The 20,548-nt window shown below is 45.0% G+C and overlaps 2 protein-coding genes across 7 annotated transcripts in view; both read left to right on the top strand.

Annotated features, from left to right (window-relative positions):
• LOC120918895 (NXPE family member 4-like) overlaps nucleotides 1–20,548 on the top strand; it is a 114,535-nt gene that overhangs the window by 33,536 nt on the left and 60,451 nt on the right. Inside the window, exon 1 of one of the 4 annotated variants that reach the window (XM_040330756.1) lies at nucleotides 3,555–3,627. The exons of 1 other annotated variant lie outside the window; for it this stretch is intronic. The gene's annotated coding sequence lies outside the window, so the exon portion shown is untranslated. Of the gene's footprint in view, nucleotides 1–3,554; nucleotides 3,637–16,607; nucleotides 16,676–20,548 lie in introns of those variants that run through there. 2 more of the 4 variants (XM_040330757.1, XM_040330760.1) reach the window with 2 other exon arrangements.
• Nucleotides 3,539–20,548, top strand: part of LOC120918894 (NXPE family member 1-like) — a 35,849-nt gene continuing 18,839 nt past the window's right edge. The window contains exons 1-3 of one of the 3 annotated variants that reach the window (XM_040330754.1): nucleotides 3,540–3,627; nucleotides 16,571–16,675; nucleotides 16,767–17,488. In XM_040330754.1, coding sequence (XP_040186688.1) covers nucleotides 3,625–3,627; nucleotides 16,571–16,675; nucleotides 16,767–17,488 — 830 coding nt within the window. In that variant the 5' untranslated portion in view covers nucleotides 3,540–3,624. Of the gene's footprint in view, nucleotides 3,637–16,570; nucleotides 16,676–16,766; nucleotides 17,489–20,548 lie in introns of all 3 variants that reach the window. The other 2 variants (XM_040330753.1, XM_040330755.1) reach the window with 2 other exon arrangements.

The following is a 20,548-nucleotide window of genomic DNA, read 5'->3' as shown; positions in this document are numbered from 1 at the left end:
CAGTGTTATTGTGTTCTGCCAGTGCGTACAATGATCAGTGTTGCTAACTTTAGCTGGCAGCACTGATTGTTTTAAGAAAAAAAAAACAGGCTGGTTGTACTCAAGTTGATTAATAGATTGACTTGTGTAAAACCAGCTAGCCCATACATAGATTGACTATGGCTGGTCTCTGCATAATTGGCGTAATTTCAATCCATGTATGACCCGCTTAACCACTACTCAGTCCCTAAATATCTTTCCACTCCTGTACATAGTGCTCACTGTCATACTCTCCACACTCCTCTCCTGTACATAGTGCCCACTGTCATACTCTCCACACTTCTCTCCTTGACATAGTACCCACTGTCATACCCTACACACTCCTCTCCTGTACATAGTGCCCACTGTCATACCCTCCACACTCCTCTCCTATACATAGCGCCCACTGTCATACCCTCCACACTCCTCTCCTATACATAGCGCCCACTGTCATACCCTTCACACTCCTCTCCTGTACATAGTGCCTGCTGTCATACACTTCTCTCCTGTACTTAGTGCCCACTGTCGCACCCTCCACACTCCTCTCCTGTACATACTGCTCACTGTCATACCCTCCACACTCCTCTCCTATACATAGTGCCCACTGTCATACCCTCCACACTCCTCTCCTATACATAGAGCCCACTATCATACTGTCTACATTCCTCTCCTGTACATACTGCCCACTGTCATACCCTCCACACTCCTCTCCTGTACATACTGCCCCATCATACCCTCCACACTTCTCTCTGGTACGTACTACCCTCTGTCATACCCCCTCACTCTTCCTGTACATACTGCCCATTGTCATACCCTTCACACTCCTCTCCTGTACATAGTGCTTTTTTCCGTACCCTTTGTACTCCTCTCCTGTACATAGTGCCCACTGTTAGACCCTCCACATTCCTCTCCCTCACCTGCACATACTTCCCACTTATATACCGTCCATACTCCTCCCCTATGTCGCTTACCCACAAAAACAGTTCTTTAAAATTATACTGAATATCCTCAATGTTACCAGCTCTAGAATGGACACACTTTTGTTAGTTCAACTAAAGGAAATATCAGTTCTCATATTTGTTCTGCCCCATTATTAGTACTCATTTAATTTTGTGATTACTACTATGATGTATAGAGGAACATCGGGGATCTCAGCTACTCTAAATATAGCACTTATATAAAAAAGTGGCCCTGAAAATATTTTTTAAATGTTGGCAACTGTGCACTTAGGCACTGCCCAAGGGCCACCGTCCACCGGGTCAGTAGGGGGCCCCATGAGAGGCTCCTGGGATCCTGTGATAATAAAGCGGTAGTAAACTTTCCTGACATTACTACTTTTTAGAGGCCCAGAGGTAGGATATGCCACAATGTACAAGTATGCACAGCATATTAGCACATTAGTGTACACTTCAATTTTCAGACTGAGCCCTCCAGTGCTGCGCTGCGATAAATCAGGCGGGGCCCGGACACTTCCATCTTCACCCGGTCTTCCTTCTGGGTTCTGTGCCTTTGGTCACTTGCCTTGGCTGGGCTGCGTTCATGTCATTCCCACGCATTTATTTATTATTTATTACACCCCATTCACACCTCCGCGACAAAACGCCCGACGCCGGCCGCTCGTGTCGCTGGAGGGGAGAATTCCCATTGCTGTCTATGAGATGGTTCACATCTCATAGACGCCGTACACCTGCGGCATGAAAAAAAGTCCCGGACCCTTTTTTTCAGGCGGCATTGGCGTTCGGCCATACAAAGCAATAGGAAGGATTTGTAAAAAAAAAGTTACACTATTCGCAGCAAAATATGCCGCGTACGCGGCGTTACTTGTCGTGGAGGTGTGAATGCAGCCTAAAAGGCCCCACCAAAATCCTCAGCACCAGGCCCATGATTTTCTTAATCTGGCCCTGCCCTTTCCTCTCCCCCCACCCCCCTGTTAACACACAATTCAGTTACGCCTACTACTTTCCCTTTAACTATTACTAGATTGGTTTAGCTGTCAGCTTTTTGCCTACCCTCGGCAAGACATTGCTCTCTTATGATGTTGAGGGAGCTCTCTGTGGTGGGGAGGACCCTGTCTCCCCTGAAGGATAGGTGGGGAGCTGTTGGTTCTTGGTGTACGGAGCATGCTCAATGGAAACCGTAGGAGAGTGCTCATCAGGCCCTGTTCCACACAATCTCATATAAGGGTGGAGAGGATCATTGTAGCAAGGCCTGTGTACGATTAACCACTTCAGCTCCGGACCATTATGCAGGTAAAGGACCAGGTCCCTTTTTGCGATTTGGCACTGCGTCGCTTTAACTGACAATTGCGCGGTCGTGCAACGTGGCTCCCAAACAATATTGACGTCCTTTTTTCCCACAAATAGAGCTTTCTTTTGGTGGTATTTGATCACCTCTGCGGTTTTTATTTTTTGCGCTATAAACAAAAATAGAGCGACAATTTTTCAAAAAATTCTATATTTTAAACTTTTTTCTATAATAAATATCCCCCAAAAATATATATATAAAAAAAAAAATTCCTCAGTTTAGGCCGATACTTATTCTTCTACAAATCGCAATAAGCTTTTATTGATTGATTTGAGCAAAAGTTATAGCGTTTACAAAATAGGAGATAGTTTTATGGCATTTTTATTAATATTTTTTTTTTTTACTAGTAATGGCGGCGATCAGTGATTTTTTTTTTTCGTGACTGCGACATTATGGTGAACACATCGGACACTTTTGACACATTCTTGGGACCATTGTCATTTTCACAGCGAAAAGTGCTATAAAAATGCACTGATACTGTGAAAATGACAATGCAGTGAAGGAGTTAACCACTAGGGGGCACTGTAGGGGTTAAGTGTGACCTCATGTGTGCTTCTAACTGTAGGGGGGCGGGGCTGGACGTGTGACGTCAGTGATCGTCATTCCCTATATCAGGGAACAGACGATCACTGACATTGCCACAGTGAAGAACGGGGAAGGTGTGTTTACACTCACCTCTCCCCGTTCTTCAGCTCCTGTGACCGATCGCGGGATACCGGCGGCGATCTGGTCCCGCGGTCACGGAGCTTCGGACCGGGTCGTGTGCTGGGCTCTCAAAGGGGACGTATATATATGTCCCTGTGCCCAGCCATGCCATTCTGGTCGTGCGGCGGTCCTCAAGTGGTTAAGGGGTTAATATTGAACCCGAAAATAATACTGTGTTGTGTTACTTGCCAGTGAGGGATTTCCTGACTGTTTTGTTTGACTAGCTACCGAAGTTGTATGCTGTATAAGGTTAAGCTGAGACATTTGTTTCCTGTTCTCACTATTGCAAAACTTAATAAAAATTATTGAAACAAAATAAAAAACAAAATATTTAATCTTTGTGACACTGAAATAGAATTTGCATAATAATTTGGAACAGGATGTAAAATGTCGCTCTGTCCAGGATGACAAACAGGAAATACAATGTGTTAACAGTGATAAAGAAAAGATGCAATTATAAAAAAATAAAATGTGAAATCTTGTTTACTCCTTTAATTACAGAAACGTTGTATAACATAAAAAGAGGACGCGGCTTGGAGGTCTTCTTTACAAAGGCTGTGCAACACCAGGCAGGACAACACAGCGAAGATCTCTGGCATGGTAAGGAAGGTATTTTACATATGGGCTGTTTTCTGGAGGGTGGGGGCTACCTAAACATCAACTTCATTGAAGGCAAAATTGTCTTTTAATGCAAATCGTCCTTTAAAGCAAAACTACACTGCATCTGAGCACCACAAACAGAAAACAAAATTTCATGAATTTTAATTATTCAAAGCAAACTCCCCCATCCATCTAGGTCTCCATGATTTATTTTGCTCAGAAATCACATGCCCTAGAATTTCTGACTGTGGCAATCTGTGTAGCATGTAACATTTACTTCCTTGAATCCATTTGCCCTTAGCTCAGGCATGCAAGCAGGAGGGTGTGCTTAGCTGAGAAAGCCCCTCTTCCCCTCCTGAAGACTTCTGCAATGTATGACAGCCAGAGGCGGCTCTAGGCTTTGAGAGGCCTTAGGCAAAACTTGACATGGGGCCCCACTCACACCCATGATGGGAAAAAAAATTCAAGGACAAGAGCCTCTTTCTCACAACCCTGGCCGGTGGTTGTGGGGGTCTGTGGCCAGGGGGCTTATCGGAATCTGGAAGCCCCCTTTAACAAAACGGCCCCCAGATCCTGCTGTGTGATAACTAAGGGGCGGGGGCCACCCGGTGATGTCACCTGGTGAACCCGCCTCTTGTGACGACATTGACCAAGGGCATGCTGGGTCATTGATATCACAAGGGGTGGTGTCAACGATATTCAATGGTTGCTAGGGACGCTGGTGGCACCGCTCCTGAGTCAGGGCTCATAACGCTGCCTGAGCACAGCAGCGTTAAGGTCCCCTGTCCCTCAAAACTGGGGTAATACATTGGGCAATTTAGGCGGCCGCGGGGCCTTAGGCGACCGCCTAATTTGCCTAATTAAAGAGCCGCCTCTGATGACAGCATTTGCCTAGGCCTGGAAACCAAAAGGCAGGACTGAAGAAATGTAAAAAAAATATAAAATTAATATATATTTTTCGATCTATTTATTATTGCTATCAACATGAGGACTCAAAATAGTCAATGTTGAGTGAAAGAATTAAGTTTTTTCTTTGAGAACGAAATGACTGAAGTTACAGCTGCAGGATGTAATTGAGAGCGTAGATCTACTTCCATGTTTTGTCCCTTCAACCCTGCCTAGAGCTCTGAAATGTCTCCATCAGGGACAGCACAGGGAGGGGGGTTAGAGGGGAAGCTACCCCAGTCGCAGCGTTTTCATGTGTTCACCTTTTGTCAAAAAATGATAAATGCAGATATTTTTGCAGGGGAAAACAAATGTGCATTTATAATTTTTTCCCAAAGGAGCCTGGAAAGCATTGCACCCGTGATCACGGGTGCAATGCCAGACTCCTGAAGACAAGTTTTTAGACCGTACCTACATATGAGCTGACTGTTTACAAGCTACAGTGCTTGTTATTGGACTATGAGGCTGTTCACCAGGGACCTTGCAGTCCTTTTAGAACTACAGGTAGTTGTAGTTCATGCACTCATGCAAGATGCAGCTTGTCACTTGCCACGTCACCTGCCACATGTTGCGGATTGTCACTTGCCACATCGCCTGCCACACGTGGCGGATTGTCACTTGCTACGTCGCCTGCCACACGTTGCGGATTGTCACTTGCCACACATTGCGGATTGTCACTTGCCACATCACCTGCCACACGTTGCGGATTGTCACTTGCCACACATTGCGGATTGTCACTTGCCACATCACCTGCCACACGTTGCGGATTGTCACTTGCCACATCGCCTGCCACACGTTGCGGATTGTCACTTGCCACATCGCCTGCCACACGTTGCGGATTGTCACTTGCCACATCGCCTGCCACACGTTGCGGATTGTCACTTGCCACATCGCCTGCCACACGTTGCGCATTGTCACTTGCCACATCACCTGCCACACGTTGCGGATTGTCACTTGCCACACATTGCGGATTGTCACTTGCCACACATTGCGGATTGTCACTTGCCACATCACCTGTCACAAGTTGTGGAATGTCACTTGCCTGCCACCAAATGCAGATTGTCACTTGCCACGTCACCTGCCACATGTTGCGGATTGTCACTTGCCACAAGTTGCAGAATGTCACTTGCCTGCCATTAGATGCAGATTGTCACTTGCCACGTCACCTGCCACATGTTGCGGATTGTCACTTGCCACAAGTTGCAGAATGTCACTTGCCTGCCATTAGATGCAGATTGTCACTTGCCACGTCACCTGCCACATGTTGCGGATTGCTCACTTGCCACGTCACCTGCCACATGGTGCAGATTGTCACTTGCCACATCACCTGCCACCAGATGTAGATTGTCACTTACCACATCACCTGCCACACCTTGCGGATTGTCACTTGCTAAGGTGGTGTTTTGCTTGTCAGAGTCAGGCAGCAGAGATATGATGTAATCTCTCTGCTGTCTGCACAGTGAGGGCGGAAGTTACTGCAGGGATGCCAAGCGGACGTGGGCGGTCAGAGATGATATCATCTCTCTGCTCCCCCGGCTTGTTGATTGGCCAGCCGCCCGCACACCCACAGAGCCAACCAGCTGACTACCCACTCTCTGACTCTCACTCGCAGCGGAGCCGCCGCTCAGACTCTCCGGCACCCACGAATTCTGCAACTAAAACAAATTCCACAGAGCCGCCTGCTCAGACTCTCTAGCGCCCGCGAATTCCGCAACTTAAACTAATTTCTTGAGGGTGGCAATTTCCCTGTTGCCCCCCCCCCCCCCTGGATCCGCCCCTGGTTAGAGGCTGCAGCTGCTGGAACATGTTACACATTCCACTCTTCCACTCTTCCACCCATGCTACATGTTAAAAAAGGTGAACTTATCCTTTGAAATCTGACTGTCGAACCCGGAGCTGTACACCGACATCAGAGTGCAGAGGATTAATGGGAGTGCGCACATTCGGAAAGAGGGTGCAGTTGGGAATCTTTGCCTTGAGCACTAGTGACCTTGCCCTGGCAAAGGTCTACACATTCTTAATTAGCACTTAATCCTGTAAGAGCCGCTGGAAATTTGCCCAGGCACACAATCTCAACCACACTTTTCCTCAATAATCTAGGGGTGTTATTTTTATCTATGGAGTACTTGGATAGGGTTGAGGGAATTGGGTGGGATATTCAAACACCAGAAGCTATGTACAGGGGAAAAGGGGAGTAGCCGCTCCAGGTGGGAGCCCAGATGAATATCCTCTGTTGCAGACAACTCAGGTGCAGGCAATGCACTTAGCAAAGCAGGAACAAAGATTGTCTCTGGACAGCCGCACTCTGAACAAATTGTAGCCTTTATTAAAAGAAGGACAGCACTACAAGTCACAGCAAAATAAAATAAAAACCAGACTGTTGACGCATTTCGCACTTAAACTAGTGCTTAGTCATAGCAAAATGCGTCAACAGTCAGGTTTTTATTTTATTTTGCTGTGACTTGTAGTGCTGTCCTTCTTCTAATTAAGGCTACAATTTGTTCCGAGTGCGGCTGTCCAGAGACAATTTTTGTTCCTGCAGAAGCTATGTACAGGTTTAGGACAGTGAAATAATATCTGTAGAGCCGAAGTCCTTGCATATAGCAAACTGTGGACTTGGCGTGTAATGTAGGAGTTCACTTTTGGGAACATATTACATGTTACAACCATTTTTAGGGCGGAACATGTAACATGTTCGCAATGCTGCAGCCGCTGCCTGAGTCCCGCCAAAGTCAATTAGATCCGCATTGACTTCAATGGGATGCAATACCAAATGCGGTCAGAGTTGGGGAGCACCAGAGAGAAAACGTCCATAAAGGCCCCCAGGACACTTCGCTTTGTTTCCTGCGCCCCCCTGTACCTCAGGCCAAATGAGATACTGCAGGCCAATGTTCGGCTTTTCTCAGGTGCTGCGCCCCTGTACCTCAGGCCAAATGAGGTACTGCTGGCCTATTTAGCTTGAATTCTGCTCATCTTGCGAGTGTAGACTCGCAAATCGAGTCAGATTTAAAAAAAAAAAGTTGCTCGCAAATTAAAACGCTCTCAAACCAAGTTACTCTTAAACCGAAGTCCAACGGTACTGATAAATCGTCTCTCCTTTCCTCCTCCTGACTGACATCACCCGTGGATCCTGCTGTAGCTGTCAGATCGGCAGAGGGAACAGCAAGGAGTCACGTGAGCGCCGAGCGGCGCTCTGAAATAAGGTAGTTATGGGCATATTTTTTACAAGGCACATACACTGCAGCATTGATTGTTTTCTAACAGAGGTTATTGTGTGTACTTTATACAGTGGCTTAACAACCACTTTAAAGTGGAGGTTCACCCAAATAATCAATTTTTAACATTAGATTGAGGCTAATTTTACTAAGCAGAATCGGGTGTTTTTTTTTAAATCAATGCAGTACTTACCATTTTAGAGATAGATGTTCTCCGCGTCTTCCGGGTATGGGCGTTCCTATTTGATTGACAGCTCTTCCGACCGTCGCATACAGCGCGTCACGAGTTCCCGAAAGTAAACGAACGTCGGTGCGCAGGCGCCGTATAGAGCCGCACAGACGTTCGGCTTCTTTCGGCAACTCGTGACGCGCTGTATGCGTCCGTCGGAAGGCTGTCAATCAAATAGGAACGCCCAGTCCCGAAGACCATACCCGGAAGCCACGGAGAACATCTATCTCTAAAACGGTAAGTACTGCATTGATTTTAAAAAAAAACACCCGATTCTGCTTAGTAAAATTAGCCTCAATCTAATGTTAACATTTTTTTTTCGGGTGAACTCCCGCTTTAAGTTTATGATCAGGATCTCAGTGTCAGCTAATTAATTCCTTGTCAGAAACAATTGTGCATAACATGCAGAATTAATTTAATTTACACAGCTGTTTATTAATTGTTAATCCTTATTTAAAATACCACCAAGTAACACAAAATGATTCAAACTATTTAGCCTATATTTGCATCGTATTTCTGACCTCACCTTGGGTTGACAAAGTCATTATTTTTGGTTGATGAGTTAATTAAAGTGTTACTAAATCTACAACAGTAAAACCAGTCTGTATATGCAGTAAAGCCTGCTCATTATACTCACTGTGGTTAATCTTCTGCATTGTGTAAAAAAGGTTGTTTGATCCTGTCTTCTCTGATCCTCCCCTTCTTCCACTGACTCTAAAACATGTCAGGATAAGACAGAGTTACTGGAGTCAGGCTGCACATGCTCAGTTGCTGGTGTTTATTGCTAGAATTTTTTTTTTTCTTGGGAGAATGCATGTGCAGAGGGTCAGGGGTTCTGGATACTGATAGGCCTCGTACACACGACCGGATCTATCCGCTGGAATTGATCCGCGGATGAATTCTGCGCGGATTTTGAGCCGATGGTGAGTACAAGCCATCGGATCCAAATCCGGAGGAGGAATCTCCGCTGGAAACGGTCCAGCGGACCGTTTCCAGCGGAGATCCCCTCAAGTGTACGGGGCCATAGGACAGCCAGTGCAGTGTGAAAACTCCCCCTACAAGCTTTAACCAAACACTGATAGAAATCAGCTAATGACAAAAGGTATTTAGCATTTTATATTTACCAAAATAATTGCATTTCCATATTCTGTGTACTGTGGGAGACTAGATATCATGAAGGCAGTGTCCTGGGTTTAGTAACACTTTAAGACCCCTGTCACACTGGGGCGTTTTTCAGGCGCTTTAGCATTGAAAAAAGCGACTGTAAAGCACCTGAAGAGGCGCTGCTCTGGCAGGGCCTCAAAAAAAGTCCTGCAAGCAGCTTCTTTGCAGCGCTTTAGGCCGCGTACATACCATCGGTCCAAACCGATGAAAACGGACTGAAGTTCAGTTTCATCGGTCCAAACCGCCCGTGTGTACGCCCCATCGGTCTGTTGTCCTTCGGTCCAAAATAAGAGAACTTGCTTTAAAATCGAACCTATGGACGGCTGACCGATAGGTCAAAACCGATGGTTAGTACACAAAAGCATCGGTTCAAAACACGCGCATGCTCAGAATCAAGTCGATGCATGCTTGGAAGCATTGAACTTAGTTTTTTTCAGCACCTGACCTGATCGGTTTTTGAACTGATGGTGTGTACGCACATCAGACCATCAGTTTGCTTCAGCGGTGAACCGATGAAAACGGTCCGTCGGACCATTCTTATTGGATGGACTGACCGTGTATATGCGGCCTTGGGAGCGTTTTTTAATGCACAAAAACATAATATAATACCCAATTGTTTTGTAAAATATAAAAGACAATGTTGCACCGACGACAAAAATTCTTAACATGTCATGCTTTAAAATTCGGTAAGCCTGTGGAATAGCGCCAAACTACGGTACCTAAAAATCTCCATAGCCTTTACAGGTTACCAGTTTAGAGTTAACTGGCACTAGAATTATTGCTTTGTTTCGATGTTCATTGCAATACCTTACATGTGTGGTGCGATCGCCGTTTGCATATGCATATGGGACCAACGTGCACATTCACTTTTGCTCATGAGCACAGGGGGGGGGGGGGGGGGTTTAAATGTTTTTTTTTTTTTTTTTTTTTTTTTTATATATTATTTATTTTAATTTTTAACATTGTAACTTTGTTATTTTTTAACATTGTAAATTTGTTTTATCAACTTTATTGTTATAACAATGAATGAACATCCTTTGTGATAGCATGGGCCATGACAGATCCTCTTTGATCTGGCTTCTATTAGACCCCAGATCTCTCCTCTGGCTTGCAAAGCATTAGATCAAATCATTGATCTGATGCTTTCACAAGCAAGTAATGTCTTGTTTACATGAGACCGAAACTGGAAGTGATAAAATCCTTGTCGCTTCCAGTTTCAGACGTCATACAGTGAGAACATCAGTTCTTCTCACTGTGTGCCTGGAGCCAGATGCCGGGCTTCCTGATCAGATGGTTTCTATATTTCAAGTCGCAGATCGTCTTCCATGGTTGTCTTGAGTGCCACTTTTACAGGGACAGCAATCTTGGTAAATCAAAACCAAATAATGTAATCCTTAAGCACAGCAATCAGTGGCGGCAGGTGCTAAAAAAAATTTGGGGGGTGCAAACAAACTGAATTTTTTTTGAAAAAAATGATCAATTGCAGCCACTGTGCCATCGAAACTCTGCCACTGTGCCCATCAAATGCTGCCACTGTGCCCATCAAATGCTGCCACTGTGCCCATCAAACGCTGCCACTGTGTCCATCAAACGCTGCCACTGTGCCCATCAAACGCTGCCACTGTGCCCAATGCTGCCAGTGTGCCAAATTCTGCCAGTGTGCCCATTAAATGGGGTCCTTCATGCATCTCCTGCACTTCTTCTCCCGTCCTCTCTTCCCATTAGGCGTCCAATAGCGGCGCCTGTTGTTTCAGCCAATCATTTGACAGGTAACCAGACCTGAGCAGCCTAAGGCCCCGTACACACGACCAGTTTCCTCGGCAGAATTCAGCTTCCGACCGAGTTTCTGGCTGAATTCTGCCGAGAAACCCGGCCGTGTGTACACTTTCGGCCGAGGAAGCCGACGAGGAGCTCAACGAGGAAATAGAGAACATGTTCTCTATTTCCTCGTTGTTCTATGGGAGCTCTCGGCCCGCCTAGCTCCTCGGCGGCTTCAGGGCTGAACTGGCCGAGGAACTCGATGTGTTTGGCACGTCGAGTTCCTCGGCCGTGTGTACGGGGCCTGATTGGCTGAGAGGCAGGTCAGTGTTAGGGAAGCAATGTATTTGGTTCCCTAACACAACACTGAGTAATCAGCGAACGCACAGCAGTGCGCCCGATGTTTACCCTTTTGGAAGCCTATTAGAGCCCACGGCTCTAATAAGAAAGCCCCATAGAGCCTATGGCTCTAATCAGGTGCTTCTTATCTATCTATGTGAGAGAGAGAGAGTGACAGGAGAGGGGGGATGACGCTCCTGAGCCCTTTATGGATGCACCATGACTGACAGCAATTAACAAACACCTTAAGCCATGTACACCTGGGTATAATCAGTACATTTGGCCCGTGTGTATGTCGGTCTGTCCGACAAAAGACAGTTTGGTCAGCTTTTGTCAGACGAGCATGCTGGAAAACCAGTATCCGACCGACTCCTGATCAGCGCTCTCAGCCAATGGCAGACAAAAAGGAAAAGGTCTGATGTCTCCCACAAACCACCAGCCAATGACAAAGAGCGCTGATCGGAGTGTTCTGGTGGGGGGGGGGAATCAGTTTTCGAAAATAAAACTAATAGTGTGCACCCGGCTTCATGCTACATATGCATTGATACTGGATGACTTTTGGCATTTGGGCAGCATTCCACTTGACTTGGTCCTCCATTGCTTTGCAGGCAAGAAGGCCTACCAGAGGGAGTACTAGGTTGTAAATGGACCTCCAGCACACCACTTTATAGTCCATTTTAACCTGCTCACAAATCACAACGTTTTTTTTACAGTTACCAGTCTGGCTGCTGTGTTCTGCACAACTTGTTGACGTGAAATTTGGTATTTGGGAAGTCCTAGGTAGAGGGAGTTTGCGTACTCGAGTCGGGAATTGATGATTTGTTCTAACTACTGCTGCTGTATCTCCTTCTGGGATGAAGGGGATAAGTCTACGCAAAAGGCGAAGAAGGTGGTGAGATCTGCTGACTACTGATCCTATTTGTGCATCCATTGTCATGTCTGAGTCAAAGATGACTCCGAAGCTTCTGGCTTTAGTGCTGGGGGTGATGGTTTGTCCGAGGATGGTGGGTGGTGTGGAGGTCGTGCTAGGGTTTTTGTTTCCGCTTGCATGGAGGAAAATGAGTTCTGTTTTGGGTCAATTAAGTTTGATGGAGCTCTGCGTCATCCAGTCGTCGATCAATGTGAGGCAATTTTCCAGTGCGTGGTATTGGTCTTTTTTGTTGGTGATGCGTAGGTATAAAGTTGAGTGTCATCAGTATAGGAGTGATAGAGCAGGTTCTGGTTGCTGATAATTTTGAGGAGTGGGCGGAGGTAGATGTTGAAGAGCATGGGTGACAGGGGTGATCCTTGAGGGACTCCACATGTAATTTTACATGCTTCTCAAGTGAAAGCTCCTAGTTTCACTTTCTGGGATCGGTTTTCTAGGAAGGATACAAACCAGAGTAGCTCTGTGTCTGCGACTCCGGCTACTTCTGGGAGATGAGTGAGCAGGGTTTTGTGGTCTATTGTGTCGAAGACTGTGCTGAGGTCCAGCAGCACCAAGAGACACGATTCTCCTTCATCTGCTGCTTTGAGGGAGTCAGCCCAGATTTTGAGAAGTGCAGTTTCTGTCCCGTGGCCAGGGCGAAAACCAGATTGTAGTGGGTCCAAAACTTTGTAGGTATCCAAATGGAGTTGTAGCTGTTGTACTACTGCTTTCTCGATAATCTTGGAGATGGTGTTAAGGCTTGTGACAGGTCTGCGGTAGTTTGGGTCTTTGGGGTCGAGGTTGGGCTTCTTTAGGAGGGGTTTAATTATGCCTTGCTTGAGGGAAATCGTAACGATTCCTTCTTTGAATGATTGGTTTATGAGGTGTGTTATGGTGGAGTTTTGTATGAATAATGTAGTTTGGCGATGGGCTGTCTCTGAGGCTTCTAAAGATGGTTTTGGTGGTGTCGATGATTGGGACCTGAGTAAATCTCTGAGATTGTAGAAAATTTGTACGGTTTTTGTCTTCTTGCTCTGTCCGAATGAGGTTGCTTGCTATGTTCTGCTGAATTATTTCACGAATGTTTATGATTTTGTCAATGAAAACAATCAGATAGCTCATTACAGAATTCTTGTGTTTCATTTGCTGGAGGCTCTAGACCAGTCTTTCTCAACCAGTGTGCCGCGGCACACTGGTGTGCCGTCAGTAGTTCTCAGGTGTGCCGCGGGGTCAGTGGAGAGAAGGCTGTCAGATGAGCCTGCTCTCCTACTGAACTGTGAGAAGCTCTGTCGTCTTCAAAAGTGAAAGTAAAGTGCAGAGGAGTGTGCTGTGCTCTCTGCTTCCCCCTAGAGTACAGTACCCGGCTGAATGAGAAATTTGGAAAGGTAGAAGCTAGAAGCTAGATTCATTTTAAAATGGCTTTATACATGTGTCTGTGTGTGTGTGTCTGCACATGTGAGTGTCTGTCTGTATGTATGTGTGTGCATGTGTATGTATGTGTGTGTGTGCATGCATGTGTGTATGCGTGTGCAAGCATGTGTCTGTCTGTATGTCTGTCTGTATGTATGTATGTATGTTACTTTTAATCCTGACCCGACTCCCCCCCATTCCTGTACCATCAGAATGGCTTCTGTAGGGCTGGTTTGATAGCAGCAATGACTGCTGCTCCTCTGAAAAGCAATCCATGCACAGATTTCTTTTCAGAGGCATTGACAGGTGGTAAAGAGGCATTATGTTGCCTCTTTACCACCTGTTTTAAGCCCGTAAATGCAGCATCACTATACCACAACCGTGCAATGCACACAGTTGCGGGGTAGTTGCAGTGCAGCCCCATTCACCCTCGTTATACCTCCAGTTGCAGCCACAGCATGTGAACACCCTCAGCTGTTGTCTCTGCAGCTAAAGGTGGAGAAGTTGGGGGTGGTAAAAACAGCTCAACCAGGTGGTTTTACTGCCCCTATGACATGTGAACAAGCCCTTGGTTCACATCTGTGTAGCTGCATGTAGGGCAGTCCATTAATTTCCGTACCCACAAAAATGCATGGAAACAAGCCCCCAACCTTTTTTTTTTAATTGCACTGCAGCAAAAGCACCCCACGTTTTCCAATATGTGGGGGTACCATTAAGAATTAATGGCACCCCTAAAGAGCAGAGCATTTGTATGGGTGTCAGGAATGAGCGCGATTTTGCGCGTGTTCTGCGACACACCGTAATGTGAACCAAGCCTTGGACTGGGGTGCCTCAAGACTGAAAAAACTTTTTAAGGGTGCCCCGACTAGAAAAAGGTTGAGAAACACTGCTCTAGACAGTTCATAGTCTGGCCGACTAGTTTGAAGAGCTTGTGGGGGTGGTTGATGGCTTTTGAGATGCTGTTAAAGAAGTGTTCTTCTTTTGCTATGAAGATGGCTTTGTGGTATTTTGTGGTGAGTAATTTGTAGTTATCCTTCTTCAGGTTCCTTCAGATCTTCTGCGTTCTTGTTTCAGTAATGTAAGAGAGTCGTTGAACCAGCCCGAATTGTTTTTGCGGGTGGGTGCTCTGCGAATTGGTGCGACTGTGTCTGCTGTCTGTAATAGTGCTGTGTTAAGGGAGTTGAGTGTGTCTTCAGTTGAGTAGTTTTGAGTTTGTTGAATAGTGTGGTTTTGAAGAGTTGTGAGTGTAGTTTCTTCTGTGATCTTGTCCAGTGTGTTGTTGTTTAATGTGTTGGTTTTTGGCAAATGGGGTTAGTGGTAATTTTGAAATTGGTGGCGTGGTGGTAAGTCCATGGCAGTGGCATGTTGTCCAGTGTGTTAATGTCAATGTTTTGTTTGAAGATGAGGTCGAGGGTGTGGCCCGAAACATGCGTGGAAGCATTTATCAGTTGCTGCAGACCTAGTGCTTCTTGTTGGTTGATGCAAGCGGTGGCGATGGGGTCCTGGGAGGAGTTAGCCCAGAGGTTGAAGTCCCCAAGTAGCAGGAGGTTTTTAAAGTGTGTGTAGAGATGAATTCGGTGAAGGGTGGGAGGAGGTGTGTCTTTGGTCCCGGTGGTCTGTAGCATAATAGTATGTGTATGGTGTCCAGGGGTGTTGTTTGAAATTGAAGTGTGAGGCCCCGTACACACGACCGAGTTTCTCGGCAGAATTCAGCCAGAAACTCGGTCAGAGCTGTATTCTGCCGAGAAACCCAGCCGTGTCTACACTTTCGGCCGAGGAAGCCGACGAGGATCTCGGCGAGGAAATAGAGAACATGTTCTCTATTTCCTCGTTGTTCAATGGGAAATTTCGGCTCGCCGAGATCCTTGGCGGCTTCACAAGGGACTCGACGAGCAAAACGATGTGTTTTGCCCGTCAAGTTCCTCGGACATGTGTACGGGGCCTGAGTGTTTCCATGAATGGCATTTCCATAGACACACTCCTAAACCTTGTGGTCAGCCTTCCCAGAAGAGTTGAAGCTGTTATAGCTGCAAAGGGTGGCTAACTCAATTTTGAACCCTATGGACTGAAGTTGCGTGTAAAGACAGGTGTCCCAATGCTTTTGGCAATATAGTGTATATTCCTTCCTAGCTTGTCTCTACCTAATGAATACTTCCATACACAAATTATACATGTAAAGACACATGGTCATACTACACAGCCTTTTAACTGTATATTTTAACAATCACGCTAAACAAGTGTTTATTGTTTTTATGTGAACTTTTTGTATTACGCAGCCACTTCACTCAATTTGTCACCTTTGCATCTTTTTCCTACCATTTCGTACCCCTGAAGAATGGGGAGAAACCTGAAATGTGTGGCTGCATTTTCAAACATATTATTTTACCAATAAAATCATGATAAATGCATAACTGAAAGTTTGTGACTTTAAATTCACAGTACTCCCACCCCCCTTTGTTTTATCTCTGCGGTGTATCATATTATTGACTACCCATCCTCTCTCTTTTACAGTAATATAGCACATCTTTTAAAGATCATGTGGCATTCTTACCATAGGTCTACCAGCTAAAGACCAAGATCATTGGCACAACTTTGAATAAATAGGGTCTGATTTGGAGGTTTGGTATGAATCGAGATGGGTCTCATAAGGTTCAACAATGTATCTTAAAAGATGATGGAGTGTATGCATTCGACTCAGGTGTGGATCTTCAGTGTTTTCAACCTAATCACTCAATTTTGTATGTTTTTTTTTTTAGCTCACCATGAATTTACCCTAAAATATTGTTGAAAACGCATAATTTGACTGTGTCTAATTCGGCAAAACTATAAAGCGCAATGGGACATTAACCATCACAAGGCAATGAGCATGAAAGCTGCTCTGGGTTGGCCATTGTTTATAAGGAATCCCTTTATTTATACTATATAGTAGATTGTAGATCACATTTATTGATTGATTTCACCTCACTTCTATTTCAGGAGACCAATAGAATGTTCAAACCAAGCAGAAAAGTTTATATGATCATTTTGTGTTGTACAGTTTTCGTGGTGTTTAGATACATCGTTCAGCTAAACTTCAGTCAGGTAGGTTCTTTGTTGTAGACCTCACACTTATATTGTGTCTGTAAATAAAGATAAGAGTGTAACAGTAGAAATGTTGACCATTTCTCATCAGCTTCCCAGCTTTCACTTTTTCAATGTAATAAATGATCTGGCACCTGCCTATGGAAAAATTGGGCACATTGCCACAACAACGGAAAGCGAAACCTTCGACCAACAAATAACTGACATAATGACCAGGATAAACGCTACAATCCCCCAAAAGGATAACATGTATTTTAATGAAACCACCAGCGCGTTGAAGAGCACAGCAAAAATATTGAACTATAAACCTAATTATTGTGTTGGAGACACCTTGATTTTCCAGGTTGACGTGTTCAATTATTTGGGGAAAAGGAAGACTTATGGAGGAGACTTCTTACGAGCCCGGATGATTTCACCAAATCCTGGAGCTGCGGCTTGTGGAAGAATCGAGGACTTCAATAATGGAACTTACAATATTTATTTTACGTTATTTTGGGAAGGACAAGTACAAATATCCATTCGTCTATTGCATTGTAGTGAAGGGGTATCTCTATTGTGGAAAACAAGGAACATGGGATACAATTATATGGCCTACACAGGAAAATTCCTTAATAAAACCCAGGAGGTATATACGAAATGTGGCATGCACTTGGATTCCCAAGAAGAAAAATGTACATATTTGGATAAGAAATATAAAGAAGTTTTCTACTGTATCAAGTTACCAGCAGTACCTTGTGAGGCTTTCATAGCATTAAGTAATGAGTACACACAATTTACGTACTTCAGCAACGAGAACAAGACTCTGTTTACCCAGTAAGTACTTCCTAAGTTTACTTTTTATTACTAGCATAGTTTGTATTATAGTATATGAGGTTCCAAACTTGCTGTTCTGTTGAAAAAACAATAGACTTACTGGCCAAACCACCAGGTGAAAATAAAGGAAAGAGTCTAAAAAAAAGAAAAATTAATGCAGCCACTTAAAGGGGGGTTTTAAAGGTTTGTTTTTTATTTTCTAAATACGTTCCTTTAAGCTAGTGCATTGTTGGTTCACTTACCTTTTCCTTTGCTTTCCCTTTTAAATGTTTTTTTTTCTTTGTTTTCTTTGTCTGAATTTCTGAAGCCTAAAACTGCTGGAAAAGCTTTCTTGCCGAGTAAACCGAGCGTGTGTACGAGGCTTTGAGGTTTCTCATCTGGAAATCTACCCAGAATCTCGACGAGAAAAATAGAGATCCTGCTCTCTATTTTCTCGTCGAGATTCTTGTTGGCCTGTTTCCCGACGAGAAAGCCGAGTGTCTGTATACTTACCTGTTGCCGTGGAAACCCGCGCATGCTTGAAATGACTTTGACGCATGCGCGGTAGCTTCCTAGGCATAGGTAGGGTGCAGCAAGATGGCGGCGACGGCCTGAAATGTGACGAGCGCATGGTCGTCATACGCGATGACGTCACCGCGTTCTTGCCTTTCAAGAGAACCGCGGTTCTTTTGAAAGGAGAGTCTGTAAACTCGGGCGGCAAGAAGATTCTTGCCAAGAATCTCGTCAGGAAAAACAACGTTTGTTCCTGACGAGATTCTGGCCCATGTCTACGAGGCTTTACTTCCTGTTCCTCCTCAGTAAGCTGTTCTGGCTGGCTAACCCCCAGCCAGAACGGCTCGGATGATGGGGGCAAGCTTACTGAGGAGAAACAGGAAGTAAGGAATTCGGCCAAAAGAAATCATTTAGAAGAGAAATCGAAGGAAAACGTAAGTGAACCAACAATGCACTAGCTTAAAGGAACTTATTTAGAAAATAAAAAAAAAACCTTTACAACCCCTTTAAGCTGCAGTATAATAAATATTTGATTTTGGGTTTAATACCGCTTTAAGGATGAATTGCTTCACAAGGACTGCAGCTACAAAGGTCAGTAAGAGCTTTTTTAAAGCTCATGTACACCCTTATGAAAATATTCATAAGGGTGTACTTTAACCACTTAAGGACCGGACCAATATGCTGCTACATGACCCAAGGGGTTTTTACAATTCGGCACTGCGTCGATTTAACAGACAATTGCGCGGTCGTGCGACGTGGCTCCCAAACAAAATTGGCGTCCTTTTTTCCCCACAAATAGAGCTTTCTAATGGTGGTATTTGATCACCTCTGCGGTTTTTATTTTTTGCGCTATAAACAAAAATAGAGCAACAATTTTGAAAAAAATGCAATATTTTTTACTTTTTGCTATAATAAATATCCCCCAAAAACATATATAAAAAAAAATGTTCTCCTCAGTTTAGGCCGATACGTATTCTTCTACCTATTTTTGGTAAACAAAATTGCAATAAGCGTTTATCGATTGGTTTGCGCCAAATTTATAGCGTTTACAAAATAGGGGATAGTTTTATTGCATTTTTATTAAAAAACATTTTTTTTACTACTAATGGCGGCGATCAGCGATTTTTTTCGTGACTGCGACATTATGGCGGACACTTCGGACAATTTTGACACATTTTTGGGACCATTGTCATTTTCACAGCAAAAAATGCATTTAAATTGCATTGTTTATTGTGAAAATGACAGTTGCAGTTTGGGAGTTAACCACAGGGGGCGCTGTAGGATTTAGTGTTCACCTAGTGTGTGTTTACAAATGTAGGGGGGGGTGGCTGTAGGAATGATGTCATCGATCGAGTCTCCCTATATAAGGGATCACTCGATCGATGCAGCGCCATTGTGAAGCACGGGGAAGCCGTGTTTACATACGGCTCTCCCCGTTCTTCAGCTCCGGGGAGCGATCGCGACGGAGCGGCTATAAACGAATAGCCGCGCCGTCGTCCCGGATCGCACCCCGAGGGAATCCGACCGCCGCATGTAGTGGGGGGGTCCCGATCGGACCCCCCACCGGCTAGAAGGCAGGGACGTACAGGTATGCCAATGTCCATAAAGTCATGAATGAGTGAGTTTTGGCTGGTGGAACTTGACTGGTCTGACCTCAACCTGATAAAACACCTTTGGGATGAATAAGAGCGGAGACTACGAGCCAGGCCTTCTCGTCCAACATCAGTGCTTGACCTCAAAAATGGGCTTCTGGAAGAATGGTCAAACATTCCCTTTAGACACACTCCTAAACCTTGTGGACAGCCTTCCCAGAAGAGTTGAAGCTGTTATAGCTGCAAAGGATGGGCCAACTCAATATGGAACCCTACAGAGTAAGACTGGGATGCCATTAAAGTTCATGTGTGTGTAAAGGCAGGTGTCCCAATACTTTTGGTAATATAGCGTGTTTAGGGAGGTGAGGGGAGCAAATAACCACTGAAAAGTTTTTTTTTTATCTTACCGCAAAATATGCTTTAGGATAAAACAACTTGGACACTTTAGAACTACTTTAAAGAGGAAGAAAACCCTCTAAAGAGAAAGGCATAATGAGCTAGTATGCACAGCATACTAGCTCATTATGTGGCACTTACCTGAGATTGAAGTCCTCCTCGGTCCCGTCCACTGCCGCCGCCATGTCCCCTTGGAGCTTCTTCCTATTATCGCCGATCCGGCGCTGTGATTGGCCGGGAGTGGCGATGATGTCACTCCCGCGCATGCACGCGGGACCGGCAGATCCCCGCACATGCGCGGGAATACGCCATTAACACTGTAATGCCATTCACAAAAAACGGCACGCTCAGTGCACCTGCGCCGTTGTCTACGGCGCGCCGTAGACATCAGTGCATTCCTTATTGCAAATATCTCCTTAAACGTGTAGGTTAAGGAGATATTTCTTGCACCTACAGGTAAGCCTTAATCTAGGCTTACCTGTAGGTGCAAGGTGAAAGGGGGAGGGGGGTGTTTACAACCACTTTAAGTACAGTATATGCACTTTCAGATAGATTTCCTTTAAATTCTTGCATTAGAGAC

This window comes from Rana temporaria, chromosome 12, assembly GCF_905171775.1.
Source record: "Rana temporaria chromosome 12, aRanTem1.1, whole genome shotgun sequence".
NCBI lineage: Eukaryota > Metazoa > Chordata > Amphibia > Anura > Ranidae > Rana > Rana temporaria.
Note: the sequence above shows the minus strand (reverse complement) of the source record. Positions and strands in the feature narration are given on the sequence as shown.